Raw genomic sequence first — 20412 nt, forward strand, 5'->3', positions numbered from 1 at the left:
ACGTGGGAGACCTTTCAGCTACAGGTGCACCTATTCAGTTTTTCGTCAAAATGAACCTGAGAGTAAACCGCTCTGTAGCTCAAACTACAAGTGAAGGAGGTGGAAGGGTGTGAGAGGGAGAGAATGTGCTGCACAGAGAGGCGACCAATCCAAATATCTATTCTCTGCAAAATTATCACACAGAGAGAGCCTCCATGCTTGTGGCAGTATAACTCAGACTGCATTACAAGAGAGTGGAGGGTGGGGAAAAGCGCAAAATGAATTTACATCACAATAAGCCTAAGCTAGGAAACACCTGCCAAAATTGCTTGTGAAGGGTTAGCAATAATGAGCAGAATTATCTGGCTGAATCTGGGTATCTGGTTGTACATGGTACTCTGCAAATTAATAAGTACTTGTCAGTGGGGATGGGGAGAATAAGGACAGGGACATGAGGAGAATATTTCTTTTTAATGCTGTCGATGTGCCATGCCATTCAACTGAAAACATGAAAATTAGGGGCTCCCACCGGCGTGATGGTATGGCTCAACAGTGCCACCTGCTGGTCAGTTTCTTGCTTTTAAAAAAATGAAATCAAGTTGCACGCCTTGCACCACTAGAAATTGCTTAGGAGGCCGGATACGGCCTCTGGGTCAGCTGCCCCCAATTTATGGAATCCATTTCCGTTATTGTGGCCTGAGAATGTGGTTAAACCATTTGCAGGGAGTGTGCAAAACACATACTCCTTTGACCCTTGCCCATCATGGCTGGAAAAAATTAACATGGACTACTTGTTTGACCATAAAGAGCTGGACCATAAAGAAGGCTGATCGCCGAAGAATGGATGCTTTTGAATTCTGGTGCTGGAGGAGACTCTTGAGAGTCCCATGGACTGCAAGAAGATCAAACGTATCCATTCTGAAGGAAATCAGCCTTGAGTGCTCACTGGAAGGACAGATCCTGAAGCTGAGGCTCCAAGACTTTGGCCACCTCATGAGAAGAGAAGACTCCCTGGAAGAGACCCTGATGTTGGGAAAGATGGAGGGCCCAAGGAGAAGGGGACGACAGAGAAGAGATGGTTGGACAGTGTTCTCAAAGCTACCAGCTTGAGTTTGACTGAACTGCGGGAGGCAGTGGAAGACAGGAGGGCCTGGCGTGCTCTGGTCCAGGGGGTCACGAAGAGGCAGACACAACTAAACGACTAAACAACAACAACACTTGTTTGACTCAGAATTGCTAGGTCTGAATGTCGTGTCCCTGAAGGTGAAGGACTGGTTTCTTTTTTAAGGATGCATCTCCATTCCCAGGCTGTGCTGAGCTCAGTGGTTGCCTAAATGCCACCTGCCACACCTCTGGTACTAAGGTGGCACCTCCCATGTTGCCTAGGACCAGGAAGGAGAAAATCAGGTTGCTTAGCTGTAGCTGCAGCTGTTCACCTGGTCTTCTGTACAATCATAGGCAACCCACTTTCCTTCCCCACTGCCGGTCTCTTCCATGCTGCTCTTGCTCTGACCGTTCCTTATGTACCCTGCTGTGGTGGACCGTTAAGGAACTAATTTGACCACAGATTTTGAGGGCTCCTGCCAAAAATCTTTTCAGATTCTAAACTTTGTAAGGGAACAGAACCCATAAATGTGACTGAAGAAATGACAACATGAGAACTTTAAATAAACTTTTCATTTTACTTACTCTTCGTTTTTAATTCAAGGTTCCATTCCCAATACGTTTTGAACCAAAGGATAGCAGGACTTTTCTTCCTTCACGCCACTTTGAAAGGCAGGGGAGGCAGTGCAACAGATATGTATAGGCATTATTCATCACTGTTCTTCATGCTGCTGGTCACAGTCCTTAAGACTTTGGGTGCAATTCTGTTTTTCATTAATTCATTAAAACATTTTTAAGACATCTTTCAAGGCATTTGCCCTTGTAAGGGAGCATTTAAAACCATTAGGTTAAAATCCACCTTCTACCCTTTAAAACAAGCAGTAAGATTTCAGCAAGAGACAACAATGAATAAAAAGCTGGTTGAAATGAAAATATCTTGAGTTCTTTTAAAAATCACCACTCTGTTGAAGTCAGGAGTAAAGTTCCCATTTATTTGAAAGATTCTGGATTGCACCCTCTGTTTCATTCTATCCTGGAAGCATACAGCTAAGTTTATTCCCCCGGTTGACATACTAATAAAGAATATGAAATCCATTTCAGAGAGAACAGCTAAAGTTCTGGTACAGTTCTTCCAGATCCAAAAGAATCTCTCTCTCAAAATCAATTCGGTCTTCTCTGAAGTTTCTTTAGGCTGTGTTTGACTGTGGAGACCAAAGTGTCTTGCTTCTGTTCTTCAGGTGAAAACAGTCTAGGCAGCAAAACCGGGTCCTCCTTGCTCTCCACCTCATAAAAAGGGCAGGTCTTTAAGTGTGCAGCCATCGAAGGGATGTCACTGAATTGCCAGCTATTAACTGTGGAGAACAGGCTGCTAAATTTCCAGATCTATCAAGAGGCATAAACAAGGAATTTAGGCATTGAAAAATCAGTCTTGCAATTGTGCAAGATCTTGCAAACAACTCTTCCCATTCCAAGAAGCTAGGTGCATGCATAAGAGGGCACACAGATTTTGCCCAAATGCTTCAGGCTTGTAGCCCATCATTGAACCTACTGGACCAGCCAGTCCACCACTTGCCCACTCACTCACTGCCACCACCTGCCCGCAAGCGCACCACTGGGATGTTCCAACCCTTCCGCCCTGTTCCTGCTGCCACCTCTTCCTCCTTGCTGCCCCCCTGTTTAAAACGAACAGGCACTCCTGTTTAAAACTGCTGCTCTGCTCCATCTCTTCCACTTGGCCTGGAAAGAGAGAAGGGGTGAAGCAAGGCAGTGTGGCAGAAATGGCAAACAGGCAGCAAAAGTGCTGTTCATGGCCTAGCAGTCTGTACTCCATGTGCACCTAGCAGCTTTTAGCAGCAGAATCAAGGGCACAGGGGTCCCCAAGATCCTGTGGGTCTGGTTTGTTAGACCTCTTCTCTCCAGTCCCTTTTGTCCCCCAAGCACTTTGCTAGAAATATCTATCTAATGCAGTCAAAGGGGAGAGGAGGAGGGGAAATTAATTGAATGCTCCTTGTTAAGATATGGATCCTAACAAACATTTTCAAACTTTCGGCATGGAGTATTATCCTTTAGGAATGAATGTACATTAACAACTTATTCAATTTATGTAGAATAAATTATTTGGTCTATTTAATTTATTAACTTCCTAACCTATTAGCAACTGGCCTTTTTCACTTACCTATGGATATCAATACAGTGGTACTTCAGGTTAAGAACTTAATTTGTTCTGGAGGTCCGTTCTTAGCCTGAAACTGTTCTTAACCTGAAGCACCACTTTAGCTAATGGGGCCTCCCACTGCCGCCACTCAATTTCTGTTCTCATCCTGAAGCAAAGTTCTTAACCCGAGGTACTATTTCTGGGTTAGCGGAGTCTGCAGCCTGAAGTGTCTGTAACCTGAAGCGTCTGTAACCTGAGGTACCTGTATAGGCCTATATATATTGGATATAGGTATGGATGTAGCTATAGGCCTAGATATAGTTTGCGGAGTCCCTGTTAAATTGACACCTTCATTTAAAACTCAAACTCATACTGTATTTAACATCCCAGTTTGATTAAACTCATACTGTATTTATCATCCCACTTTGATTAAGGGTACAGTTCTCCCTGCTGTCTGTGTGTGGGAAGGGGGGAGAGAGAGAGTCCAAAGCAACAGAAATCAGAGGTTCTGTTAGACCATACTATTTCCACTGCAGTGCTGGAACAATGTGCTTGGCAGACTCCTACTTCGAATCAAGGCTTAGTTTTCTTGGAGAACTAAGAACATGCTTGCTTTCCATCTTCATGGAACATTCCAATATAAAGCTAACTCTTAATCTCAGAATCTTGGGTTGGAGCCCCATGTTGGGCAGGGGGTCGGACCAGATGACCTTTGTGGTCCCTACAACTCTGTGATTCTGTGAAGGTTAAAACTTTAAAACATCAGGACAGACCCTGATATCTTGCAACCCTTGCTTGTGGCAGTGCTTTAGCCAGTGTAAACAAAGCCTAACTAAAAATTGCTAAAATGTTGTTGTTTTTTTATAGTAGTAGAAACCCATGATGCTCACAACCCCAAATCCAGAGACCAATGTAAATGTTTGGATGACGCCACCATCCCCTCCCAAATGCCCCCATCACTTGCCTTTTTGCGGACTCTCCAAGAAGTGCCCCCGTGAGAATATCTCTTCTTTTCCCACGACAGAAGGACCATTCCTCTCTCTTGCAGCAGAGTAGCACAGATGTCCCTCATCTGCACCGACACCTGAGCCAACTGAGACAAGCTGTAGCTATCCAAAAACTCAGCGATGTACTTCAGGATCTCCAGGGGAAGGCTGCTCAGAACATCCATTTCTTTCCCCCTGCGATTTCTGCTCAAGTTAAATTTCTTTGCTTCCGAGAGCACGGGGTCAACCTCTGGCTTAAGGGCAAATGTCTTGAGGCGCTGGCTGTAGATGACCCTTGAGCTTTGCCCAGCCGGGCGCCAGGGATACTGAACAAAAGTGCAGCCCAGGTAGGCGAGTGGGCAACGGCGCTGGAACCATCCATTCAAGCAGGACTGGATGTCGGCGTGGACATTCTTGAAATGCGAAGAAAACTCGTCTCTCCTGAAAACGTGGCTGCAGGAGAACGTGAAAGCAGAGTTGCTTTTGTTGTGCCTTTGGGTTACGCTCTCGCTGCTCAGCTGCATGTGGAGACTCGGCGGGTCTTCGGCATCTAGTGTGTCTGCTAGAACGGCCGTGGAAGCGAAAGGCTCCGTAGCAAAGTTGTACGTTTGCGTCCCAAAATCTATGAAGAGAGCATCGATGCTCTTTGATTCAGAGATCTCGTGCCCTTTCAGTTCCTTCTCCAAGGCACACAGCAGAGTAGTTTTGATTGCATCGGATTTAGGAAGAGCCTCCAGGCTTACTCCTAACTCTGAAGTATCCACAGATACGCTCTTCGTGGGCTTCCTGTGCGCCACGACGTCCCCAAGGCGAGCTCTTTTGCCACAATAGCTGACCGGCACTCTGAAGGTGGTTACAGTCTTCACTTCCTGAACCTCCAGGTTTCCATATACAAAGTCTTTCTCTCTGGGAGTGCAAGCAGCCATCTGACCAAAATGAATTAGCATCCTTCCATGGTGCACCAGATACATATTATAATCCCCTATAGGAACCTCTTTTTTTAACCTCTCCAAAACTCCATCTTGCCAAGGAGCCAAACCTGTCTTTTCAGCTGCTAAATTCACTTCAGGAGGGGCTTGTTTTTTCCCACTGTCTCCCACACTGCTACCTTCTTCTTGCGGCTTTCCTTTCTCATTGCCACTAGAAGTTGGTTCTGTTTTCAGAGTCTTACTCTCCCTTCCACTTTCCTTGTTTTCGGCCAGTTGGCCTGTTACTGTGCACGCCTTGAATTCTTTACTGAAGATGTTTTCCCAGGTTTTGTAACCGACTAAATCGACCCCTTCTTTGTCCTTTGCAAGGTTCTCACGCTCTTCCTGGCTGAGCCCGGCTGCCTCAGCCATAGTTGCTTCAGTCTGACCAGCCCCTTCTCCTAGGTAGGGCTCAGCACCATCAGTTCCTTCTTCATCTATGGGACAGGCCTCCGTGCATTCTGGGAAAAACTCAGCCATTCTGAGTGTCTTAAAAAGAGCTTTCTGATCTCTCAAGGCGAGGGCCGCATCTAAGCAGGCTTCACCGGGCTCCTCTTTCATAATGTTCTGCTGCAGAATGGCCTCAGAATCCACGTTTGGCCAACGATTCCAATCCATCGAACAGGAAACGATACTGGCAGGGCAGACTCTGAGGTGTTTGGCTACTTTGAAGCGGGCCATGGTGAAAGGGCAGCCATAAACAGAGTTGAGGCATGAGACTTGCTCTAGTGGACACAGGAGTTGGTGCTCGTCCTCTTTACACATATGGAAAGCAGCGCCGCAGTGAGACCGGCAGCTGATCACCACGCAAGAGACCGTGGGCTCGACTGGAGCCTGGCAGTGCCGGTTGAAACACTTCTCACAGTGCTTGTGGAGTCCAGAGGAAGCTCGGTGCTTCCTGCCCTACAGACACGAGAGAGGACAGAAAGAGAAGAGAAAGAGAAGTAGCTCACCAAGGGATGCGGGTGGCACTGTGGGTTAAACCACAGAGCCTAGGGCTTGCCGATCAGAGGGCCGGCAATTCAAATCCCCGTGACGGGGTGAGCTCCTGTTGCTCGGTCCCTGCTCCTGCCAACCTAGCAGTTCAAAAGCATGTCAAAGTGCAAGTAGATAAATAGGTACCGCTCTGGCAGGAAGGTAAACGACGTTTCTGTGCGCTGCTCTGGTTTGCCAGAAGCGGCTTAGTCATGCTGGCCACATGACCCGGAAGCTGTACGCCGGCTCCCTCAGCCAGTAAAGCGAGATGAGCGCCGCAACCCCAGAGTCGGCCACAACTAGACCAGTCAGGGGTCCCTTTACCTTTACCTTTACCTTTAGGCAACCTAGTCCTAATATATTGAAGCTGAAGAAGAAGAAGAAGAAGAAGAAGAAGAAGAAGAAGAAGAAGAAGAAGAAGAAGCAGCTCCCCAAAGCATTGACAAAACCTGGGACATGGTCCATGTTTGTGGCTTAAAGAGCTCTGCATTTATTATTACGGTTGTACCTTGGTTCTCAGACGGAATCTGTTCCAGAAGTCTGCTCGACTTCCAAAAAGGTTCGAAAACCAAGGTGTGGCTTCTGATTGGCTGCAGGAAGCTTCTGCAGCCAATTGGAAGCTGCAGAAGCCACATCAGATGTTTGGGTTCCAAAGAACATTTGCAAACTGGAACACTCACTTCTGAGTTTGCGGCATTCGGGAGCCAAAACGTTTGAGAACTCAGCTGTTCGAAAACCAAGGTACGACTGTATTAAGATTTATATACCACCCTTCATCCAAAGATCTCAGGGAGGTTCACATAAAAAGACAAATAGTTAAAACTAAAATAGAATCACAGTGCCTGCTGTGGTTGCAGAGACCGGTAACCTGTAATTGCTGCCTCCTGTGTTGCTTCTACTGCGTCAGGAGCAGCGAAGCGACCTCTCTGGGGTGCAAGCTTGGGCAGGGTGTAGGGAGGTCTTGGGCTACCCTGACAACAAGACCAGCTTCTAAACCACATCAGCAAGCAATACATTTGGCACCAGCTTGGCTGAAGGGTTTGCTGGAAGGCGGCATACAAGACACCATCCAACTGTTTTAGGTGCTCCACTCTGGATTTACGTAGGGTTCACTTCTTAAGCCTTTTCTTCTCCCAAAAATGGACTACAGCAACCAAGGAGCAACGTGTCTCTTGGGCAAATATATATATATATATATATTAGCACCCTTGGCCTAGAACAATTAATGGTGTGCTGTAAGAATGGAACTGAACTAGAGAGACCAGTTCGTTGAATGCATCGCACGACAAAACAATCTCTTCGCTTACCATAGCTGCAGTTGTCTGCCTTTGGTATCCCTGCAAGAAAAACGAAAAGGCTTCACAAAAGTATCAAATACAGTAGGTGTGATCTAAGTACTGTACAGCCTTGCAGTTCAACCATTCCATTCCAAAGCAGAATACGGAACCTATATGGTGTAGGCATGTCCCATCATTGGGGGAAATGTCGTCACTCCAGTGTAATTCATTGTAGATGCAGATGCCCATTTCATTACACAACTGCAAATGACCGACCCAAACTGTCGCAGGTTGCTTGTTCTCCTGTATCGTTTTGTCTGGAGGACATTTATCGCATGTCAGGTTTTTGGAGTACAACTCCCATCATCCCTAGCTAACAGGACCAGTAGTTAGGCATGATGGGAATTGTAGTCCAAAACAGCTGGAGGGCCAAGTTTGGCCATCACAGACTAAGGGCTTGCGCACCATTGTTCAGGGTTCTCCTCCCTCCTGCGTGTGGTGAGTGGGGACCCTGTTGCAACAGTTTATTTCCTTTAATAAAGATCAGGCTTACTAGCCGCTTTGCTTTCAATATACTCTGGTTGGCCTCTGCTTTCTCTACAACTGATAGAGATTGACTGAGGGACTCTATACGGGCTCTAGATACCCCATAAGGGAATTATAGAATTTTTTCTTATAACAATATGCACCATTACTTCAGTGCCACTGGTCATCAACAACCCAGAAAGTAACAAGTGTGAAGAAAATTGCTCGATATTCCATTGTCCATGCTGAGATTTCTAGCACCCTCTCTGCTAGCATCTGTTACTTGTAAACTGCAGTGATGGAAAAGATGTATCACTGAGTTGATCTCAGCTGACAGTTCTTCAGCATTGTACAGCTATTGTTCAGGAGGCAAGATCTTCCTTCTGCAGAACTTTTAGTGCAAATCTGCAGCAACAGCCTTCCCGGTGTACAACAGTAAAAGCATTTGTCTGTTTGTCTGTCACAGCCAGACTTCTGTTGCTCTGATTCTTGGGAGTATTTTGGATGCACAGAATCTCTAAAAATAGCTGCAGCCATGACTTGCAGAATGTCGGCGCAGTTACATAGCACAAAAACTATGCATGTGTCGGGAGCACTTGAACATTACAAGGGTTGGAGCAAAAGACAGATAACCCAAATAAGGAGCAAACATTGCACAGTCTGAATGCCCTACATGGGGCAATCCATCATTCAACAGAAGGACCATTTTTAAAGTTCTTTAGCATGACTGAAAGAAGCCAGTTTCTTAGGGGGCAGGTGATGGAGATGGAAAGGAAACGCGAGAGGCCTGCTAGGGCTCATGCTAACCTATGGTTTACCCAGGGCTTCTTCCAGCCCGAATGCACCACAATGGCATCCTGGCACTTCTCAGGTGGGCCCTGGAGGTGTGGGGAGAGACTTGACCGGCCTCAGCAAAAGCCCCGCTTGCACCTCCATCTCACAAGAAGACCCTCTGCAGAACCTGAAGGGACATCCTCCACGGGTTCTGGAAAAGGTCTCCTTGTGAGCAGGCGGTGCAGCAAGGCTTTGCTGAGGCTTTTCAGCCTTCTGGCTAACAGCCAACACACAGGAAAGCTGCGCCTCAGCTGAGCAAGTCCCCACAACCATTAAGCTGCTCAGCTGAGCAGCCTCAACAAGCCTCTGGCCTCTGAGGAGCTTAAAGAGATCCGGGGTAGTTCTTCTGAGCAAAGTGCATTCAAGCACCATTTTTCCGGGGTGTTATAAGAATTTTAAGGTCTCAAATACAGAATAAATATTCATAAAGGCACACATATCTAAATATATGAACCATGTGTCTGAAATACCACGGGAGAGCAATCCTGAAGCTATTCTGACTCTCCTAATAACCTCAAATATTCCTCTGCAGTAAGAGAGGCGAATGCGAAAAGCCTTCCCATGGTCTTTTTGCTTGCAAATCCTGTCTTAAGGGTGTCTTTGTGTATGAATGGGGTGGACCATGGGGTCACGAAGAGCCGGACACGACTCAACAACAACAACAACAACAGGGTGAGCCTGTGACCTGGACTCAGGAACTGAAGTATTAACCATCATAAAAGAATGGCCAGACTGCCCAGTTAATGCAATCAGTGACCATTATCAGTCATCCTGGCAGACAGGATTTCTGCTGTAGACCGCCTCCTTCTGCGATGTATGTATGATGTTTTGGGGGGTGGCCTTGGGCTACAGAGTGGGCAGTTTCCAAAGTCTATATAAGGACTTGCGCACCATTGTTCAGGGTTCTCCTCCCTCCTGCGTGTGGTGAGTGGGGACCCTGCTGCAACAGTTCTTTTAATAAAGATCAGGCTTACTAGCCGCTTTGCTTCTCAGTATACTCTGGCTGACCTCTGTTTTCTCCTACCGATAGGGAACCCACTTATAAGGAGTCTATATGGGCTCTGGAATAACCCCATAAGGGAAAGGGGGCCATTTTTCTTATGGGGGGGGGAGTACTGGGTTTAGCTCACTGGTTCCCAAATTTTGTGGACCACCATCCCCTTGGTCCCATAATCTCATCCCCAGTGAATTCTATAAAACCCTATAAAAAGCATTATTCAGAAAAATGTTTAGTGCAACCCATTAAGGAAGATAATAACACAAGAGAATTCAAAAGAGTAACAATTAATTGCCACATTTATTCAAAATCCAACTAAAACTATTTAGTTTAATTAATTCAGTGAAACTGGTGGATTTGATCCAGTGTCGTACCAGCTCTTCAAAGTCTGATCATCGTTTACACTTCCAGTGCCTCCCTGCCAGCCCCTAGGTAATCCTAACACTCCCAGGGGGCAATACCCCCCCACACACACACCTGGAAACCACTGGTTTAGCTTCACATTGGAACCAGCCGGTAAACTGGAAGATCAGGAATTATCAGCCCCAAAAGACTTTACACCATTGACCATGGTGTCCTTTCATAATGACTTGAAGGAATAGGACTTGGAGGCAGTGTAGTACAGTGGTTCCACTCCTGCTTGCAGGGTTGTCCCCAGGAAAGAGAAGGAGGAGGAGATGGTTGCTCGGCCCTGAAGCTTTTGAGCTGTGGGGTCTTGCAAGAGTCCCTCCTATCTCCTATGCTAGGAAACCCAGCCAGATGGGCGGGGTACAAATAATAAATTTATTATTATTATTATTATTATATTATTATTACTACTACTACTACTACTACTACTACTACTACTACTACTATGCCATTTAACATCTATGCGAGTCTGTTGGGAGCTGTTATCCAGGAATTTGGACCATAATCCATCAGTATGCTGAAGACACATAGCTCTGTCTCTTCATACCATCTGAATCAGGAGAGACTGTGAAGATGTTAGACCAGTGTCTGGAAGGAGGAAAAGGCTGGCTGGGGGTTTATACTGTTAGTGGGTGTCTGGAAGGTGGCTGTACATTTCCCCTGAAAGAGCAGGTTTGTCATCTGGGACTACTGAATTCCAACCTGTCACTGGCCTTTCCTGGACTGGGATAGCTTGGCCTCTAGGTCCTTGCTACGGTGGCCTCCTGCTTAGACTACTGCAAAGTTCTCTACATGGGGCTGCCCTTGAGAATGACCCAGAGGTTACAGCTTGTGCAGAATGTGGCTGTTAAGTTGGTAGGTGGGGCAGCCTAAATGGATTGGGACCCAAGTACCCAAAGCAGCAGCTCCCCCCATTTCAACTATCTTGCGCCACCACTGTTGCGCCTGGAAGCTGCCTGGTTGGCGTTGATCTGTGACAGGGCCTTCTCAGTGGTGGGTCCCTGTTTGTGAAACCAGATCCCTGATAAGGTGTGCCCGTCTCCTACATTATTGACTTTTAAGAGAAATTTCAAAACATTCCTGTTTACACAGGCGTCTGATGGCTGACAGATACTGGTCATGGCCACAGTGAAATTAATATAGTACTTATGAGGGTATGAGTCTGCTTTAAGATGTTCTAATTAGTTTTTTTAATGTGTTAAATCTGTTGTTGTTTTTTAATCGTGCTGTTTTAACATTTTGACATTTGCTGCCCTGGGCTGCTCTGGGAGGGAGGGCAGGGTGCCAGTTTACAAAATAAAAATAAAAAGCCACAACACAACTAATCATCCTTGGCTGGAAGGCAAACTCTTTCTGCTCATTTCAGCAGAGCACAGCAGAATAGTATTGATTGCTCTGAGATGTGTTCAAAGCCAGAAAAAAAAGTCACAGAAAAAAAGTCACCGCTGTGGACACTTTATATTGATTATTGGTGTTTTGTTGTGTTTAATGAGCTATTGTAAACTGCCCTGGACATTTTTTTTAAGTGAAGGGAAGCATAAAAGCTTTCAATGTAGTTTCCTATTCTGAGAGTTAGCTATAGACAAACTATAGATAAATAGATCCTTGAATAAGAGGTTACAAGAATCTTGGCTATTCCTGGGGAGGGGAGGGACTTGAGAGCTAATGGTTTGGGGAGTATCAATTACTTTTTATAAGGGTTTTCATGTCAAAACCACGTGGCAGTTGTCTGCAATATTAGTGATAATACTGTCAGCTCTGTGCTGTCGTTTGTTCTTCCATATTCTAAATTCTTTTTTTTTTTTAACATCTCAAAGCTCTTCACCTGCCTTCTGCTTCACAGAACCTGCTGAAAATTCCTGATTAGAGCCACTCTCGTGATTAGATGGCTATAAACCTCTGCTAATTCTGCTCTGAAGTTTCAGATCTGCCCTGCTGTAACTGATTTCAGAGACTAGTCCTCTCAAAAGGGACACATGCTTGTGTTTTGGAGCTGACCTTGATCACGAATTTAGGATATTAATAGCCGAGCTCTTTAGTGCTAGTTTCTGAAACTACTCTGTAACCTAGAAGCCCGTCCTCCAGTCCTAGATGCGCATGAGAGCAACCTGTGGTTATTTAAGTAGAAAGGAAAATGAACTCTGCACCTGCTCAGAGCCTCCTCCTTTATTATTGGTTCATATTTTGCAAGGATGAGCCCTGGCATTGAAGGTGACAGCCTCCGATTAATCCCACTGTCTTTCGGAATGCAGAGAAGCAATAAAGACTAAAGCTGGAATCCTGCACACAGGCTGTGCAAACACGGGGAAACTGGAGCTCACGGAGCTCAGCACCTCTCTAGCATTCCCAATTTAACAGAGCTGATGGAAGAACGTCAAGAGGAGAGTCTAACATTTATCAGTACTTTAAACACTCTGCATAACTGGCTGCGACACACTCCCCCCCCCCTTATTATTATACATGTTAATGTTTTTCATTCCTAACTCTGGCATGGTAATATAGCATTCACCTTTCAGCTTTGATTCCAAAACAGGTTTTCGTTTTAAAGCCTTACCCTCAGCATGCAGTCTCTTTTTTCCTGTACCCCAAATAAATGGTCTCTTGGGTTTTTCAGGCTGAGTTGAAGTGAGGTGGAGCAGAGATGGGTGGGAACGGCAGAACGGAGGAGGAGGAGGAAATCTGAGGAGGCAGGGGAGGTAAAAAAACCACCCTGAAATGCACACAAGTGGCCTCAGCTGTTAAAAATAAAACTGGTGCACTCGGCAGCATGGTTCAATTTACAGAATGTTGCCCTTCCACAATATTTATTTTAACTGTCATTGATGCTGTGCTGTTTAACAGAGCTTGAGCAGAACAGCTGATTCACATCTCAGTACAATAACATTCTCTGCATGGCATATGCTTTGCAATGAAGTCTTCTTTCTTACTGAGGAAATAAGTTTTACATCCCTTCAGCATCTTCCTCCTCATGTTGCCTATATGAAATGGGTAAAGGTAGAGGGACCCCTGACCATTAGGTCCAGTCGTGGCCGACTCTGGGGTGGCGGCGCTCATCTCACTTTATAGGCCGAGGGAGCTGGCGTACAGCTTCCGGGTCATCTGGCCAGCATGACTAAGCTGCTTCGCACGGAAACGCCGTTTACCTTCCCGCTGGAGCGGTACCTATTTATCTACTTGCACTTTGACATGCTTTTGAACTGCTAGGTTGGCAGGAGCAGGGACTGAGCAACGGGAGCTCACCCCATCGCGGGGATTCAAACTGCCAACCTTCTGATCGGCAAGTCCTGGGCTCAGTGGTTTAACCCACAGCGCCACCCGCGTCCCGCCTATATGAAATACGCTGACTTTATTTATTCCCCCCCCCCTTTTGCATTAAAGCTAATGAGTATCTCTTTATCCGATGCGGGATATTAGTTTTCTGCACTGAAAATGTAAAAATACTGATGACTTCCACAATCTCTGCAACGTACCCTTAAGACAGGATTTGTGAAGGAAAAGACAATGGGGAGGCTTTTCCATTTTCCTTTGACCTTGCAGAGAAAACATTTGGTCAGTTTGGGACAGTTTGGGAATCAAAATGGTTCCAGGTCGGTCTTCCTCTGCTGATCTATGTATGTGCTTGGTTGGTACACTTATGAACATTTAACATATGTCTAAGACCATAAAATTCCTATCACAGCGCCTCATTTTGGGAGTAGGGCTGAAGAAGTTGTGCAGGACAGAGAGGTCACCGCTAAACAAGGCCTTCTCCTTCTCCAGGATGTACCGCTTCAGCAGAGGGGACACCTCGTCACCAAACAAGGCCTGGTTCTCCCGCCAAATCTGACGCTTCACCTCCACGGCGCACGCTTTGTACAGGTCCTTGTCAGTCATCACCAACTTCAGCTTCTTTTCTGGCCCCTTGGGCAGGTGTCGCATGATGCACATCACCACAGGTTGGATTGATGGCACCTTGACCAAGGGAAAGCTCTTCTCCAGGAGGTCTTCCAGCTGCTTGGACCTTTCTTCAGCCTTTCCTTCAGAAGCAACGGCTGAGACCCTCTCCAGCAGTTTCTCCCTCAGCTCGTCAAACACAAACTGGTGGAACTCGAGCCTGATGGTGCCGTGGAGGTCCAGGAACGGCAAGGCGGACTGAAGAGTGGGCAGGAGGATGCCATTTTTGGTCTGGAACTGCTCGATGGCCTTGAGGGGTTCACACAGCTGCTCAGCGTCTCCTTCAGGTCTTCGCCGTTTGCCACTCCGAACTCCTGCAGCCCAGTGAACATGGCGCAGCGCCCTCCTCCTCCGCCAAGGCGGCTGCTGTGTTAGAGATTAGACTGCTTTGTTCATCATATAATGCGACTTTGGCTGGAATTGTGATGTTCAGCTTATTTTGTTCCCAGCGTTCCGTAGACCAACTGTTTTACTGATAATTTGTTAATCGTTTTGTATGATTTAGGCTGTATCGGTGATTCTCTGCTTAAATTACGCTGCGACTTCTTTAAGACTCCTCTTAAATTTTACCTTTAAATGGCACTTTGTGGGTTACATGTATTGTCCCAAGGTCAAATAGTCTACGTCAGCCTCACGTAATACTATAGAAATTAAACGTATTATCTAGCGAATGGCAGAAATGTAGTATAGCATTGTTTAATCTTCCAAACCTATTTTTAAGCAGCGCATTTAAGAGAGCAGATAAAGTATGTTTGTTGAAACTGCTAGTTTTAACTCCCTAAATGAGGAAGAAAAAAACCATAGCAAAAGTTTAAGAAACAGACCCAAAATGAAAACTCTTTTCAATCTCCAATCAGCTTGCCCCATAGGTGAACTCCTCTTAAATTAAGATTCCTCTTAAATTTAAATTAATTTAAGACCTTTCTCTTAAATTAAATTTAAGACTCCTCTTAAATTAATTTAAGACTCCTCTTCAATGACGTTGCGACTCCTTTACGGCTCGCAAGCCGCTTGGAAATCCCTTTGAATGGCAATTCCAGCAGCCCAGTTCCCTTTCTGCGAGCAGCCGCCGAAGCCTCCGCATCCCTAGAGCGCCACTTCCGGGTCTCGGAGGCCGCGACGGGACCATAGAGCTATAAGCCAGCGCGTCTATGGGCCGCAGACGGAGAGCGGCGTCGGCGGAAGAGGCGGGGCGGAGAGTCCTCCGCCGGAAGCTGCGCCAAAGGGCGCGCTGGGCGCGTGCGCAGGGTCGGCCTTTCGCAGCCGGCTTCGCGGCGCAGAGGAGGGAGAGGCGCCGGCGCGCGCGCGCCTCGGGCCCAGGCAGCAGCAGCAGCAGCAGCGGGAGGGCGGCGACGTCGCGGGGCCGCCGGGCCGCCCCACTGGCAGGTACCCGGGAGGGGGCCCGGGGAGGGGGAAGGCGGGGGGGCGGCGTGTATATATATATCTATGAGGGCCTTTTCTGAGGGGAGGCGCCATTCTGAGGGGCCTTTGGGGGCGGGGGCGTCAACCCCCAGGGGCCTCTGAAAGGGGCGCGTGTGTTTGACAGCGGGGGAGGGGGGGAGACGCGTGTCGGAAGTGGCTGTGGGAATGGGCGCGGGGCGTGTATAGGTCACCCTTGTGTGGCCCCTTTTCCCACACACACACACACCCCGTCAAAAAAGACCCTTCGCTTCCACAGGCAGGCAAGGCGGACACACACACATATATATATACATGTACGCCTATATATATGTATGTATATGTATATGCACGCCTTGCCTGTCGAAGCGAAGGGCCTTTTTTGACGGGAGACGCGGGTCGTCAACCCTGAGGGTCTTCTGAAAGGGGCGCGTGTGTTTGACAGCGGTGGGGAGACGCGGGTCGGAAGTGGCTGTGGGAATGGGCGCGGGGCGTGTATATATGACCCTCGTGTGGTCCCTTCCCCCCCCCCCCCATATATACACACACACACACCCCGTCAAAAAGGCCTTTCGATTTGACAGGCAGGCAAGGCGTACACACACACATATATATTTTTGTGTGTGTGTGTGTGTGTGTGTGTGTATATGAGAGAGAGAGTCTGGGTTAAAGGCGGATCTACATGGATCCTCGTGGATCCTCCACTTTTTAAAAAAATAACCAACAATTCCAGTGTCAAATCACACCTGGAAGGCACGCCTACAGTACAGACTGGACTGTAAAAAACGTGGATCCAATACTTTGCCATGTAAAGTGTGTGTGTGTGTGTGTGTACGTACGTACGCCTTGCCTGCCTGCCTGCCTGTCAAAGCAAAGGGTCTTTTTTGATGGGAGACGCGGGTCGTCAACCCCGAGGGTCTTCTGAAAGGGGCGTGGTGGGGAGATGCGTGTCAGAAGTGGCTGTGGGAAAGGGCGCAGGGCCAGGCAGGCAGGCAGGGCAAGTGTCACAGGGAGCTGCTGCTTCCACTTTGCCCCATTTTGCGGGGTCTTTGGGGCTGGGTACATTGCCCTTGCTTGGGCCGCGAGGGTGTTTTGGAAGCGCTCGCCCGGAGATGCTTTTTTGAAGCTGCCAGGTCTGACCATTGGTCTACCCAGCCCTTCATAAATGTGGGGCTTCTTAGAATGGTAGGGTGGGGAAAGGGACCGCACGAGGGTCATCTAGTCCGACCCCCTTCAAGGCAGGAATCTTTGGCCCAGTGTGGGGCTCAGACTCAGAACCCTGAGATTAAGAGTCTCATCCTGTACCCGCTGAGCCAGTCTGATCATTGCTGGATCCGGCCAGCAGCCCATCAAGCCTCTGAAGAAATAGCCAGTTGGATGCTTCTGGAAGCTCACAAGAGGCCATGAAAATTATGGCATCTCTTTAAAAAGTACTTTCCAGTACCATTCCTCTGAGCACAATAGTTAGGAAGATTCTGCTCAAATCCGCAACCCTGAGATTAAGAGCCTCATGCTCTGCCTCAACTGAGCTATCCCAGATTTGGTTTGTTACTGTTTTTTTTTTTATTAGGTGTTTTATTTTATTGTGGGTTTTTTTTCTTTAGTGCACCGCCTTGAGATCTTTGGGTGAGGGGTGGGATACAGATCAAATAAATAATAGTGATGATCAAGACATTAGTGATGCTTTTCTGCGACTGGTGGCCAGTGTCTCTCTTTAGGGCTTCTGGGGGAATGGGGCAAAGGCCCTTTCCCAGCACTCCTACTGCATGGAAATCGTTTAGGTTGTAAAGGGAGAGGATCCCCTGTAAGAAAACTGTGACTTGCTTCTGCTGAGCTCTTCAGACAGTCTCCCGAACTTCTCAGGATCCGTACGGGGAGCTTTCATACTGTCAGGCTAGTGGGCTCTGTCCAAGGCAGAGAGGCTGTGTTAGTGAAGCCCTTTGATTTGGGGATTGAACCTGTGCATTTCAAGTGTAAGTTCTACCAGTTGGAAGAGTTAAGACTCCATTTTCCTTTTCTTATTTTGGGTATATTTGCCCTAGTTTCTAATTGGTAGTGGCGACACACCCTTATCTAGTACACCTTATCTAGTGTCAGGGCCCAAAGCATAGAAAACTAGTCATGGGAAGGGATCAAACCATAGATATTGTGACTTTAGCATAGGTCAGAGGTATCTCATCTACATTTTTATATTTGTTTTTTGCATTGACAGTGGAACCTTAGGCACAAGCCGTAGGGGAGGAGTCAATAATACAGCAGCCCCAAAATGGGGCAGATAAACCAGAAAATCCTCTTGTTTGCAGATGGTAGTATTCTTGTGACAAACCCACAATCTTCTTTGCTAGCACATCAGAGGGTAACTTCACAATGTAATTAAGGTTCAGGTGTTAAAAGTGCACTGTCCAAAGGTTGAGATGCTGGCAGTACACATTTAAAGGGAGGTTCAGGAGGCCTTAACTGGAAGTAAGTCCCATTTAAGTCTATGGGGGCTGAGTATTTATTATTATTATTATTTATTCAATTTATATACTGTCCTCTATCAAAACATCCCAGGGTGGTTTACTACATTAAAAGCATATTTTACAGAGCAAAATAATAAAAACATAAAGTAGACATAGAACTGCATTGTTAATATCACATTTCCAATACAAATGGGAAGGAATGGTAAATACTTAGAAACATTTTGGGGTTGTAATTGTATAGGGACTTGATTAAACATATTATATTGATGTGCTCAGTTTAAAAGGATATGACAGACTGGGGAAAGCCAAATGTGTCATAGTTGATGAGGGTGCAACCAGGGAAAATTAGTATTTTGTCCAAATTTATATATTTATTCCCCAAGCAGTAGTTACAATGAATCATTGAGTGACTGGCAGAAGCTATTAGTGAGGGTGAAGAAAAGCTCAGGATATGAGTGTCACATATTTTATATCCTGATGTCTTCCACATAAAGGCAGGGGAGGTTGTACAGGAGTAATGCTCTAACAAATTGTTCTCTATAGAGTGATGGGTTTTCTCTGGAAAAGAAGCACAAAAGTAGGTGCCAAACAAGTCAAGCTATGCTTACATGGTCTAAGCCTTGGCAATCTGACTGAGGTAGCTAGTATAAAATTCTGGAATCTTACCAGTTTCCGCCTTTTTAGGATAAGCCTATTTTAGACCTGTTTGGCTTGTAGATTCTTTAAATTATTGGGGGGAAATAGTTGCAAGGTTTTAAAAAACTGATGGACAGGCATCTTTTAAAGAGGGAGGTCAAGATTAAATTAAAATAGGTTATCGGTATATACAACTACATCACTTGGCTAATGTCTGTAGAGCCTTACTAAGTTTGCAAACTTCTTGACAAACAATTTAGCCAATAGAAAAGAACTATCTTGGTCATATAACCTGTTAGGGTCCCACACCATCCTATGTAGTTTGATTGTTTCAGGACATAGAAACACAAATTGAGGTAGAGGTACATAGTCTTCAGATCCAAAGGTTTCTTCCTCAAACAACTTTAGGTAAATCTCTTTTTATCGGGATTATATAGCAAGGTGGTACAGTATATCCCAGTCATAATATAAATCAGAAATGTGTCAGACCACTACTGGTAGGATTAGACAAATCTTAGCTATCAATGTCCAAAGGCTAAATGATATCAGGCATGTATATTCCAATGTATTAATGGGATCACTAGCTGTTTTATACCAGTTGAACCACACATTCTGTTAGGGTGTTCAGACACAAACTGTGGCAGAAATTAGAAGGGAATTGAATTATATTGTTACTGATTGCTGCTGAAATTTAGCTAACTTAAAGATAAAAGTGCATAAGTTCACCTGCAAAATGTGGGAGCTCTTAATCACGAACAAGATCTCAATACAATGGAACAACCAATTGTTTGGGGGCTTTTTAGAAAAGTGCTTTCAGTTTCTTAACTGTGTTGAGTCCACCAAAACAGTGCACAGACAATCATTTTGCTTTAACTCAGTGACACTGAAGAAGGAATGTTCAGGGTCTACAATTTGTGATTGAATTTGAACCTCGGTTTGTACATTAAAAAATATTTTCCTAAATATTTAAAGTAGCTACAGGCCTTTTTCAGTGAATTTTAAGCAAAAGCTTCAAAATAAGTATGATGAAAGCAAGTAATGGATTTCTGATTTGAAGACTGTCTATAGTTTGTAGTGCTGTATATGAAGTAAGTGCACTTATTCCTGAGTTATCCCATGAGCGTAGCCATAACACCCAGCATGTCTTAGCTTCACAAGGCCATTGCAGAGCAGAAAAGAAGTTGCTGGCCATGAATTTGCACAACACTGGTGGATGAATATTGCCAGTAGCTTATCGCTGCATCTCAATTAGATCAGGGATCATTTAAAACATTGTCATGTGTGTGTGTGTGTGTGTGTGTGTGTCTTTGTTTTGTGGATAACTTAAATTATTCACACATGCAAGTCTTCCTAGCAACAGCATGAAATATACCGTATTTTTTGCTCTATAACACGTACCCGACCATAACACGCACGTAGTTTTTAGAGGAGGAAAATCCATATGCATGCCACCCGTGGGCATTCCCTCCATAACACGCACAGACATTTCCCCTTACTTTTTAGGAGGAAAAAAGTGAGTGTTATGGTGCAAAAAATACGGTAATAGAATTGTAGTGTTGGAAGGGACCACAAGGGTCATCTAGTCCAACCCACTTCAGTGCAGGAATCGTTTGCCAAGTGTGGGGCTCAAACCCATGACCCTGAGATTAAGGGTCTCATCCTGTACCCACAGAGCCATTCTGATCATTGCTGGATGCTGCCAGCAGCCCATCAAGCCTCTGAAAAAATAGCCTGTTGGGTGCTTCTGGAAGCTCACAAGAGGGCATGAAAACAAG

General features: G+C 46.0%; 2 protein-coding genes across 4 annotated transcripts in view; one reads left to right on the forward strand and one right to left on the reverse strand.

Annotated features, from left to right (window-relative positions):
• Positions 1-2048: 2048 nt before the first annotated feature.
• Positions 2049-12884, reverse strand: FBXO40 (F-box protein 40). Of its 3 annotated transcripts, none has more exons than XM_083481742.1 (4): positions 12763-12884; positions 7475-7504; positions 4203-6095; positions 2049-2466 (listed from the first exon to the last, which is right to left on the reverse strand). In XM_083481742.1, exons 1-4 carry the CDS (start codon positions 12769-12771, stop codon positions 2245-2247), a joined length of 2154 nt encoding a protein of 717 aa, XP_083337868.1. In that variant the 5' UTR covers positions 12772-12884; the 3' UTR covers positions 2049-2244. The 3 variants fall into 3 exon arrangements, with proteins under 3 accessions (XP_083337868.1, XP_083337870.1, XP_083337869.1); XM_083481744.1 differs by having other exon boundaries at positions 12718-12855; XM_083481743.1 differs by lacking the exon at positions 7475-7504 and having other exon boundaries at positions 12763-12874.
• Positions 12885-15386: 2502 nt separating this feature from the next.
• Positions 15387-20412, forward strand: part of KPNA1 (karyopherin subunit alpha 1) — a 28919-nt gene continuing 23893 nt past the window's right edge. The window contains exon 1 of the mRNA XM_083481810.1: positions 15387-15527. The gene's annotated coding sequence lies outside the window, so the exon portion shown is untranslated. The remainder of the gene's footprint in view (positions 15528-20412) is intronic.

This window comes from Podarcis liolepis (genome assembly GCF_965112155.1).
Source record: "Podarcis liolepis genome assembly, chromosome: 17".
Classification (NCBI taxonomy): Eukaryota; Metazoa; Chordata; class Lepidosauria; order Squamata; family Lacertidae; genus Podarcis; species Podarcis liolepis.